The 11,481-nt window shown below is 33.7% G+C and overlaps 1 protein-coding gene across 2 annotated transcripts in view; it reads right to left on the bottom strand.

The window, feature by feature from the left end:
- Positions 1 to 3,201: 3,201 nt before the first annotated feature.
- The window catches only part of MINDY2 (MINDY lysine 48 deubiquitinase 2), a 31,230-nt gene continuing 22,950 nt past the window's right edge, over positions 3,202 to 11,481 (bottom strand). For both annotated transcript variants that reach the window (XM_040569626.1, XM_040569627.1), the window contains one exon: positions 3,202 to 11,168. In XM_040569626.1, coding sequence (XP_040425560.1) covers positions 11,049 to 11,168 — 120 coding nt within the window. In that variant the 3' untranslated portion in view covers positions 3,202 to 11,048. The remainder of the gene's footprint in view (positions 11,169 to 11,481) is intronic.

Below are 11,481 nucleotides of genomic sequence, written 5' to 3'. Positions count from 1 at the left end.
TAGCTTCTAGTAAGTCTCTGAAAGAGTCTTTTGGGAAGGAAGAGAATATTAAACTGACATGTTAGTATAGCAAATCAAAAAAAGTATTGACAAAGCCTTCTGAATAGCATGAGTGTTTAAAGTTCTCAAACCATTCTGTTGTAATGAAGACATTGTCAAGCTGCAGCTGTACTATATCATAACAATTTAGTTTCTAATTGGCAAAAAAAGCTTTACAAAAGATATTTTACTTATCCTTAAAGCGTGCCTATTTTTAAATGGAGATCGACCCCAACATACACTTATTATATAGGAATATATATTTAATAAAGGAGTAACTAATCATACAGTAAGACCTCCCCTACTACTTGGTACTAGCTCTTCTACAGACCATAACTAAGAGCACAGGAGATTACAATTACAACTCTACCAACAAAAATGTTTGCTTCAAAGTGCAACTAAAATGTTTGGCTACTCAAATTTCTTCTAACACTAAGTGGTCTGTAGTCTTGCACAAATAAGCAGATACTTTTTTGAGGTACACTTTTCAACCCAAACCATAGTTTGAAAATGCTCTTAAATACGTTTCTTGTACAATAGAGAAACTTTCATGAAGAGCTTTCATACGTGCATTCAGTAGCACATGATTTAAGAAAATTAACAGCTAAGAGACAATAGGATCTTTGTATTTCATACAAATGCATGTTCTCTTACCATTACTGTGACTTGAGTAGATGGAGTCCTAGAGGTACTGACTATTGATTACCTTCTTCTGGTGGATTATAAAGGGCTTTAAGAACAGCATGATTTCCAACATCTACGTAGCCAAAATACAGTAGTTTTATATGAACATCATGTAACTGACTGTAAAAGCTTTTACCTTCATTGCCTCCTTAACTATTATCAAATTGAAAACAGAAGTGCCTTTAATAGCACCAGAAAGATTAGTACCAAAACAATACTGAACTCTCAGGGGAGGCCTAAAGAACCATTTATAGACTTTTGCTTTTTCTGTATAGCAAAGCTCTGATAGAATGTTACCCTTAATAGGGCCTGGATAGTTTATTTTAATCTGGATTACTAACACTGAATTATAGTGGTTGAGGAGTCCTAAATACAGTGTTGGTTGGGTATACCAACAGTTGCTCATTTGTGTGGTGTCAAGCAGGATGTATTTTTCTTTTGTTTAATGTTGAATGGTTTTGGGCTCAGTCAAGAAAGGTTTAACCTATCAGCAGTATTAGGTACAAGACACCTCTGTTACCTGGTCAGCGTGAGCATATAATTACAACCTAGGTGTTTAACAAGTTAAAAGCCAATTAATCCACTACACTGAATTGTGTATTTACAAAACTGGACACTGGACAGAAATACAGTTTGCAAATAAAACTTGAGAAGAGTTATAAAGAAGTATTTGAATAAAGGCTGAATGCTTTTATTGGTCCAGACTGTCCTTTAGAGAAGCATTAAGTTCAGTTACAGATCATGCTCAGTTACAGTCTGCTGTATGGAAAAACTTAAGTATCTTGAATGTTCCAGAGGAATGAAATAAAGTGAGTTAAATTTTTCTGGTAAGTAAACTTTCAGGAAAGATGGGAGCAGAGAGAAACCTGGTACAACAGTATTTTCTATAAGTAATGCTTTGTGAATATTCAAAGTAGCAAATACTTACATTTCAGCAAAAGAAATATGCCATATTAGCAAGTGTGCCAAGACACCTTTCTCTAATAAAGTTTTCTTGATGATTTAATACATCTTCATCTCTTACTAATTTGAACTTCTTGATTTTTTTTCCTTAAGATTTTTTGCAGCAGATTCTAATAAGAGAAAGTACAAATCAACAGGTTAGAGGACACTTAAAAACAAGCAATTTGACAGTAATCCATGCTTTAAGTGACAACATACAAAATATTTGCTGTAGGATGGCTGATAGATCACAGGGGAAATATGAAGTTAATAGTCTTAGAAGACAAAGCTACAGGCAAGCACAAAAATAAGACCAGAGTTGTATCTTACCTAAAGTAAATAGGTCTAGATGTGCATTTCAACTGTTAAAGGCATTAACAATAATTCTTGGCATTTTTCTGCTTAATTAAAAGAAAATGTGCATATGTAGATATTTCACTTGAATAAAAATAAGTGAAAGTACTGAAACAGGAGTAATGGGGATAATCTAATTGAAAACAAATTACCAGAAACTTTGAGTTTATAGAGTATTTAGATCAATTGAAATTATCCTTTTCTTCTCCAGAGTGTTTTTTTATTTCATCCAACTGTTATTATGAAAGAGTTTAGATGCTTAAATGAAATGTTTATTTCACTTTGCTCAAATTTTTTCACAGATGATGACTTTCAGAGGACTATTAACCAAAATAAATCTCAGAAGGGTAAAGACCTTAGACTATAGAGGTTGATAATCTGACTTCTTTTTAAAGATACCAGAATTTAGCAACATTTCTTGTACAAAAAAAAACAACAAAAAGGGGTATTAAAATACAGAACTAGACTTATCTGAAAATGATTTAAGTGTTCAAAAGTATTTTAACAGTTTACAAGGAAAGTGTCAATTCCTTATAGTCTTTAAAAACATTAATACAATATAAACAATTAAGGCCTTTAAAACACAAAACATTCAGTAGTTGATCTTGTACATGCCATTACAATTAGCATCATAATGAAAAGGATTTCCATCATACAGTTCGGTACAAATGATACTGCATGACTAGATTTAATCATGTCATGCTTCTAAAACACAGGTTTAGAACTTTAATTTTTCCATTTGCTAGTAAATCTATAGTAGCTTCTATTACCTTTTTAATATGTATTTCCTGTTAAAACTAGATTTGGAGATACAAGATAAGCTTTAGGTGATTAACAGGCTTACAACTCAACTTTTGATTTATCGCAGCTGAGCAATTGCACGATTCTGGTGGGTCTAAGCATAGCATCTTGAACACATTACTGATCTGCTTCAATAAGCAAATCTTTTTGAACTTCTCTAAAATAACTTCTAGTTTTAAATTTCCTGGTAATGCTATTCAGACAGTTAATATGGTAAATATTTGTCAATGCTGGAGAGTGAGGGGCAATTTCTGTATGACTCATTTGAATTTCATCAGTTTGTTTCAAAGGTAGTTAACTTCAAGCTTACATATGTTAAAGGTGATTATCAAAGGTTGTACATATAATAGCTATGCATCTGTTCACTTGATAAGAGATTGACAAGATTTAGGAAAACTTTGATAAGGACTTCTTTAATTGAAAGTTGTAATAAGAAAGATGAACCAAAAACGTCACTCAACAGGAAAGATGTATCACTTAAGGGGGGCTTGGGGAGAACATACACTGATAGTATTTTTCACTGCCTTATGAAGAAAGTAGCTGTAATCATCTCTTATAATGTATTAATATTGTGACTTTTTTAATGTAAGATCTAGTACTGAGCAGATAGCAACAGATTTAGAAGTTATTTTTATAGAAAATGACAAGATACTTTTTGTATTAAGTATTACTAACAAGTTTATTGAGTCTTGACCTGTAAACAGTGATTATACACTGCAGAAATATCAGTATAAGAGAAAAAAGTTACAAGAAGGGAATATTTGTCAAATATGATCTGATAGCAATCTGGGAACAACTATTAAGTGCTTTCATTTTGCAAGTACAAACTGTACCAAAAGCACAGTCCTGCTTATTTAATGAATGTCTATACTGTAATTATTTGACTAATCACAGTTTAGCATAATGTAACAGCACTGGCCATTTCAAGAGTTAGCCAAGTATAGGTGGAGAAACGCTTGCTACCTATGGTCCCTTTTTTTAATAGATTCTTAAAAGGTCAAGCTCAAAGAGAAAGCATGTAGGAAATCCAGAAATGCAAGCATACTGACGTCAACTTATATGAAATATGAACATGTAATTATTATGACTGTTTAAGATAAAAATGCAAATTGCTGAAAAAGTAATCTAAAAAGTCACAGGTAGGTTCATTGGTTCACTGTATCTATCTACAATAGTATAATACAATCAGCTATTAAATTTTTTACAAGTGAAAGAAGAATTTTGTTTCCAAAGCAGTAATTTTCTTCCTACAGTAAATACAACTCAATTGAAAAGTCTAACAAGGCTGCAATTGGCCAAAAAAGCGCATACTGTTAATTATTCCCCTCATATACAACCTGTTTTAAAGCTTTCAATCTAAAGAACTTCACCAAAACCCAACTGTATATTATACAGCAATTTATACAGCACTTTCTGGTTCTGGTAAACCTGCAATAATAAAACCCTTAAAATTAAGAGACCAGTTGTTGCCCTGGCACCAAAATACTGAAGAGAAACTAAAGTTGCCTTAGAAATAGGCATAAAATGCTGAATGTGCATGCTTTGTACAAAGCTATCAAATCTGAAGACATGGTTACATTCAAAACTGAGCTTGTTTTTGTTGAAAAAATGCAAAGGATAATCTAACAGTAGCTTGCCTTGAAAAAAATTGGATTCCTTATTTTGTCCAAGATTTTTCAAAAATTTAATAAATTACATGACTGGCTTGCATAAGCCTATACTGAAATGCCATGTTTTAATTTCCTTCTCATGCCTGTGTGTTGTAGTATGAGGTTGGATTGGACAGACATTTAATTTAAAAAAAAAATAGGACAAGTGATAGTAGTATTGCAATACTGCTCAGGAAGTTTAGAAGGATCCTAACACATAATTTAGCCACCACAAGATAGCCCTGAACTGTTAGCTGTAGGAATGCACAGTAGAAACCATAGTTAAAAAAAGAATTTAGCGTTATATTATTTAGAAATAAATCTGTTCCTAACATTTATTAAATTCTTCCAGTGAAATTTCGAGAGCATACATAGGCTTGTTACTGATGTAGCAGTTTGTTAGTTCTAGAAGGTGATTGCAGCATATATAGGTAATTACAGCATTCTTATACAAAATCAAATACATATTTTTAAATACTATGTTCCCTATAAACATACTACAAAAGAAGAAAAATATTATGCGTTAAATCATTACATTTCTTATTCAGAAATTTTTATGCATTGTTTAATATCCCAAGACTGAAAAATCCAGTATTACAAAGAACATTTCAAGGTAGTTTCAAAGCCTATTAGAAAAGCAGTCATCTAATTCTCTGTAATTCTTTCACAGCAAGGAATTGCAACTATAGCATAGACTGAAATAATCATACTAGCTCTATTATAGCTGGTACATGTAATAAATTATGGACTTATGACAGTTACATACTCGGAATTGACATATTATTACACAGTGAAGCCCCTATTGTCATGTTCCCCATATTGATTCAGTACTATTAGTACTGAGCTCTGGATTCTGCTACGGAGAATCCAAGTTTGTGTGAGCTAAAGGCACCGTCTCATGAGACACCGGTAGATCACTTCCCAAAATTTATGGGCTTCACAGTATGTATCATAAACTGGGTGGGACCTAAACTGAAATTATGTTAACACTATGTTAACTTTCTCAAAGGATTAATTAAAGAAATAAAAAACTTACAAAAGATCTTATGTCCCTACCTACTACCAAGATTTATATGCATTTGGCTTAGTGTTTGACTATAGCAGACAATGACATTTCACTCACTTTTGGCCCCAGCAAGACTGTAGCAAGACCCCTATCTGGTTCCTTAAATGTGTGACTCAACTAGTGTTGAAAGCACTGGGTGCCCTATTTCATGTTTCATCAACACATTTAGAGAAACAGATTCCTTTATTTTCATATTGGTACAGCAAATTATTTTTGAAGTATACTGTTTAAACTAAGTTTGTACTTTTGAGCACTGAAGCTCATCTGAAATATTCCTATGGATTTCCCAAACATGACAACATTTTGTTGAAAATTCCTTGTGTCAAGCAGGCAAACATGGTATTTTAATTTCTAAAGACAATTAACTAGATGTTTATATTTCTTAGCCTCAAAGCACAATGAATTGCTCACTTCAACATATGAATTTTTTCTATGAGCACAAATAATCCTACAAACCAGAAGAGTAACTTTAAAGGCAGTAAAGAACTTTAATGTTTCAGCAAGTTCTCCAGAGGTAACTCTCCAAGTAAAGGAAGAGCTCATAGTGACAAAGCTGACATAATGACCAAAATTAAACAGCAGACAACTGACATTTAATAAAAATGTTCTGAGTTTTTAAGAGGGTCAGAACAGCTAGTCTTAACCTAGAAGCATTATGAGAGTGAAGAAGAAGGTGTACAGAGACAGACACTGCCAACCCATTACAAAACATGTATGCTGGTCATTACTTAGAATCATAGAATGGCCTCAGCTGAAAAGGACCTCAAAGATCATCTAGTTTCAATGCCCCTGCTCTGGGCAGGGTTGCCAACCACTAGAGCAGCCTGCCTAGAGCTGCATCAAGCCTGGCCTTACTTAGGTGAGGTTTGGCCAGTACATGCTATGGCTACAGCTATTTATTATGCTACAGCATAATAAATGCTGTATAAAGCATATTTACTGTGCTACAGCATAATAAATTAGGGCAGTGAGGCCCTGGCACAGGTTGCCCAGAGAAGCTGTGGATGCCCCATCCCTGGAAGTGTTCAAGGTCAGGCTGGATGGGGCTTTGAGCAGCAGCCTGGTCTGGTGGAAGATGTCCCTTCCCGTGGCAGAGGGTTGGAATTAGATGATCTTAAAGGTCCCTTCCAACCCAAATCGTTCTGATTGTATGAAAATTGAGGACAAATCCCTAGACAATCTCAAGAAAAGTAGGCAGCATAGAGGTCTTTTATATTCCAGCCTCTTCTCTACATTTCTCCACCACACTTCTTCCACTTCAGAAGAAGAGACAGTTGAGCTTAAATACATTGCTTTTCTACTGTACAACTGTAAGAACAAGCTGTTAAGAAGGAGGAGTATGTGGAAACACTATGGAAATTAACATCAAATAGATTTCTGTTTAGATGAATTTGGATGAGTGTCATTCATCTCACCAAAACTTCGCATTCAAAATAACACTGCTACCAGTCTAGTGCTGGTTATGCTTAAAAGACTGTTAAGTAACTGCACTAAATCACAAAATAAAATGCCTATGTTTAATTTGCTGCATTGACATTTGTTGTCATTGGACTATATGAACATTTTTCAATGTCAGATTTTTTTTCCTCTTACCAAGGTCTTACTCTCACAGCACGGATGGAGAAATAAGAGCATTATAGTGCAACCAAACTAAGGCTTTTTATTTTTGCTTTTTCCTTATATGCTTTCTAACAAGAACACCAATTAACTTGCATTTGCTGACTTATCTGCTGTTTAAGATTACATAAAAGTAGACTTCTTAAGGTTGTAAAATGAATACAGTTCTTACTTCATTATGTTGTATTTAAAGATCTACTTTGCATAAACTTCAGTGATCAATCGTGATAAGCATCCTAATAGTAAAAAAAAAAAAAAAAAAGCTGATCTAAGCATAAGCAATAAGTTAGCTTTGGCTTATAGATCTATTGTAGCAGGAAAGAAGAACAGTTAAAAGTATATCAGCTTCACATTTTACTTTAGTATTTCCTGCTGAATACACCAGAAGATCCAATTTCATGAGGTCGAATTGCCTTTTATTACATACTGGAAAAAAATTTCATGAACTTGTGTGTACAAGTTTGAAGAAACATTTGACAATAATGTGAAGTATCAAGCAAGTGCATAGACTGACTGGCAATTCAATGCAAGTGTATACAGAAGAGCATATGGTTCACTTTCAACTTGTGTGTCTGTGATCCACAAGAAGAGCTCTGTAAAGACAATCTGAACATACACTTTATTCTATTAAGTAGATGGCTTGCTACAAAAATTTTTTTGCATTGTGTTTAAGTGAATTTTCAGGAATGCTAATTTCTTCTCATGTTACAACCTTATTTGGATCTGCTTTGTTGGGCTTCAGATTACACATAAATGTAACTTAAGTGGTAGATTTGAGCATTTACAAAGTGTCTTTTAGAAAGACCTTTAACACTATGGCAGTGCTTGTAGCTTTATTTCATGACTGTAATGCAACAACAAAAAATTCTATGATTCTGTCTTTTGTGCTAGCTTTTATCTAGTGGAAAACAAAGTTCTACTCTACTTTGCTGACACTTTCATATACGTTATGTAGGTATTTGTAGCACATGCATGCTAAATTGTATAAACAGATTTAAAATATAAATCTGTACCTTTTGCCAGAAAATGAGATTTGAAAAAAAAGCCTGTAATTGAAGTAAATAGAGCCAGAAGTACGTATCATCTTACTAGTGCTCCCTGATTACTTTGACATTGTTTTCCAAGTTCACTACTACAGATAAAAGCAGTCCTATTCAGTTTTTGATATTTTATATTTTGATATTTTTGATATTTTATATATTGATATTTTTTCAGTTTCAGATATTTTATATACCAACTGTGACAGTTACTTTTGAAATGGTTAGTCATAGTGGGGAGTTAATTAATCTTCCAGACATACTTCATATTGGATATTAAAAAGCTCAGCTGCTTATAACTTTTGCCACTATCAAGCTCAACCCATGCAGAACAATGCCCTAAGTTTTAGGAATTCTTTATCTTTTTTTTTTCCCCAAAGCTCCAAGACCTGGAAAGAAAAAAAGGATATTAACAGAAAACTGTTTGAATAGCATGCCTCCCATCTCAAATAACCTGAAAACCTTACCCTGTTATTGAAAGGGAAACTGAATTACTGGGGAGTCCAGACTTTGTGATGAGCACTGACATTTAACTTTTCTTCCATTGTGACCAAATAACATTACCATCACTACAGTATATTAGATTTCAGACACATCCGTCTGAAAGTTGAAATGCTACATGAATTGTTCTAATATGAGCAAGTATCTCAGGCAAAAAGCCTGAATAAACTCTGAATAACCACATTGCCTGCTCAAGTTAAAGTTTAAAAAATAATAATTTAAATTGGCAATACTGCAATACTGTCAGTGAAAAATAATAAGATAACAAACACTTAGCTCGACATATTTATTTTTCAAGGGCAATAAATAAATGTAAATACACAAATTTGGAAAAAATCTTATTAACAGAATGTTTTTAAACAACATTCTGGCTTAAAGTCTTTGTTATTGACACTATTGAAATATTTTCTGATTTGATTAAAGTAGACAAGTCATTATGTTGGTGATCCTCCATCACATTAGTTTGAAGTTAGGCTGCTGCAAAGGAAAAAAGAGGTCAACCTTTGCTTTGACCTAGAAAGTTAACTCAACTGCATACATTAAGTGTTAAAATGACTTTTCTGGGCATGACTTTACTAAAGAATATAGAGAAATCTTTACATTTACAATTTGTATATTAGATAGCTACCATTCATAACTTTGTTATTGTAAAAAAAGTGTAACAAAATTGAAAAACAAAAAAAATTGTCATGGAAGAAAAAGGTGATATAAACTGGCCCTTCAGTTAGTAAGACATTCTTCCTTTACAAGTCTAACTTTCCTTCTAAGTTCATAACAGATTTTATGTAATTACTGGTTGCCATCACCGCAGCAGGTCTGCCTGAAGTAACTGTAAAGCAGCTTTTTACCTGTGGACTTGTGTTTAAACACCCACTCTCTTACAGACGTTCTTCAAACACCTGAAACCAGTAATGTCATATTCTATCCGGCTGCCTTAGCTGTCCTAGACTATTGTATACTAATGCACTTACCCAGACCTAGAGCATGAATCATAACTTGTCCAGGAGAAGCAGCCTTTTTCAAAAGTATCTACAAATTGTGAAATACAAATCTTATCAAAAAGGTTCAGCAAGAAGGTAATTCTTATTGACTTAATGGAAATGGAGGAGGATTTGCGGTTCCCTCATAATTCAGTGAATATTCCGTTTCTGTACGCTATAAATACTGTAAGATACAACATGTTTATTTGGTTCCCATAAATTAGAAAATTGTTTCCAAAAATACTAAATTAGTGATTTAAAACAAAATATTACACCTGACCACCTTTCTAGACAATCTCAGAGAGCAGCCTAGCTTTTCTCTCACCCTTCGGAAGTGTGCTTTTTGAAGATATATGACCTAGAAACAAAAAAGTGTGTATTTAATTACAGTACACTTGCTTAAATATGCAAGTGGACATGTTAAAGGTACTTCTGGGAGAAAAAGGCAGACAGTTATTTTAACTCTGCATTCTTAGAATAAGGATTATTATAGACCTTAGTTTCCTCTCATCATTCACCTATCATACGGAGAGGTCAATAAATAAGAAATTATCTGGTCCAGTTTACCTACAAGAGGAAAAAAAATACTAAAAGAAAAAAACATTACCTATAAAATCACTTGTTTAACCCTGATAACATCTGAGTTGCCATACCCAGTTTATAACTGCAAGAAAAGCAAACAATATTCATCTTGCTCATTAATAAATGCCCCATTTTCTATGACAATTTTTGTATAATCAAGTCATATATTCTTGGGGCAAGAAAGCTGGCCAGGGGGTGCAACAACAGCACTAACGCAGTATAAATCTGGGTTCAAAAAAAAAAAAAGTACTAAATCCAGAAGCGAGGATATCTGGACACATTGAGGAGGCAGTGCCCATCTGTTATTTGGGCTCTTGTGTTATGGAGACTATACCCAACCTAAGATATAGTTTCTCATCATTAAAGTAACACAGGATTCTGTTGTGCTAGTGTACAGACTTCAGGAAAAAAAGTCTTACACAAAACCAATTACCTCCTGTGTTTAGAGCAGAAGATAAAATAGCTTACTAACTGATGTAATAAGTAATGGATGTCACTATGACACAAAACTTGCCATGATCTGTGTGTTCAGCTACAAGGTGCAGTATAACTTATGACTAACTCAAAGCACAGCCGCATCCAACTGTGATTTGGAATTCCATCTCAAGCAGCACACACTATGACTTTGAAGAAAGTCTGCATGATTGTAACAAAGTCACCCATCCTCTCCTGAAACGTGAACAAAATCCGTGGGGTAATCAGGCACAGGCGGCATGTAACAGGTTTGTCTTCCTTTTTACTCCTTGCTTTTGCTTCTGAGGACATGCACTTGGCTCCAGAATAAATCCATTTTCTGTTACAAGAGAACACAGCTATTCTTCTCTTTTTCTCTCTCTTTCTCTCGAGGCTCTTTACGTTTACGTTCATTGCTCCCAGATTGTCTTCCACTTGCTAAAGAAGGAGCACCTGGCACCTGCTATGTAGAAAAAAATACCATTTTGAATAAAACAAGCAAAAGTTATTGTAGATGTAAAAATTTGAAGTGTTATTTAGTTTAAAGTACACAGAAGTTCAGCTTTAACGCAAACAGCAGAATTCAGGTAGGTCTTTCAGTGAAAATTTTCCAAAACCTCCATGCAAACTTATTTCTGAAAAACAAAATTAACTGAAAATATATTTAAAGTCCTATGAGTCTCTTCTATTGTGTTCACGTATTTTATTATTGAAGCAACTGATCTGAATTTGTCTTCAAACATTTTCTGGCACTTCTATATTTATTGTACCTTTTT

This window comes from Cygnus olor, chromosome 11 (assembly GCF_009769625.2).
Source record: "Cygnus olor isolate bCygOlo1 chromosome 11, bCygOlo1.pri.v2, whole genome shotgun sequence".
In the NCBI taxonomy this organism is placed as follows: Eukaryota; Metazoa; Chordata; class Aves; order Anseriformes; family Anatidae; genus Cygnus; species Cygnus olor.
This window is presented reverse-complemented; position numbering and strand designations above follow the sequence as displayed.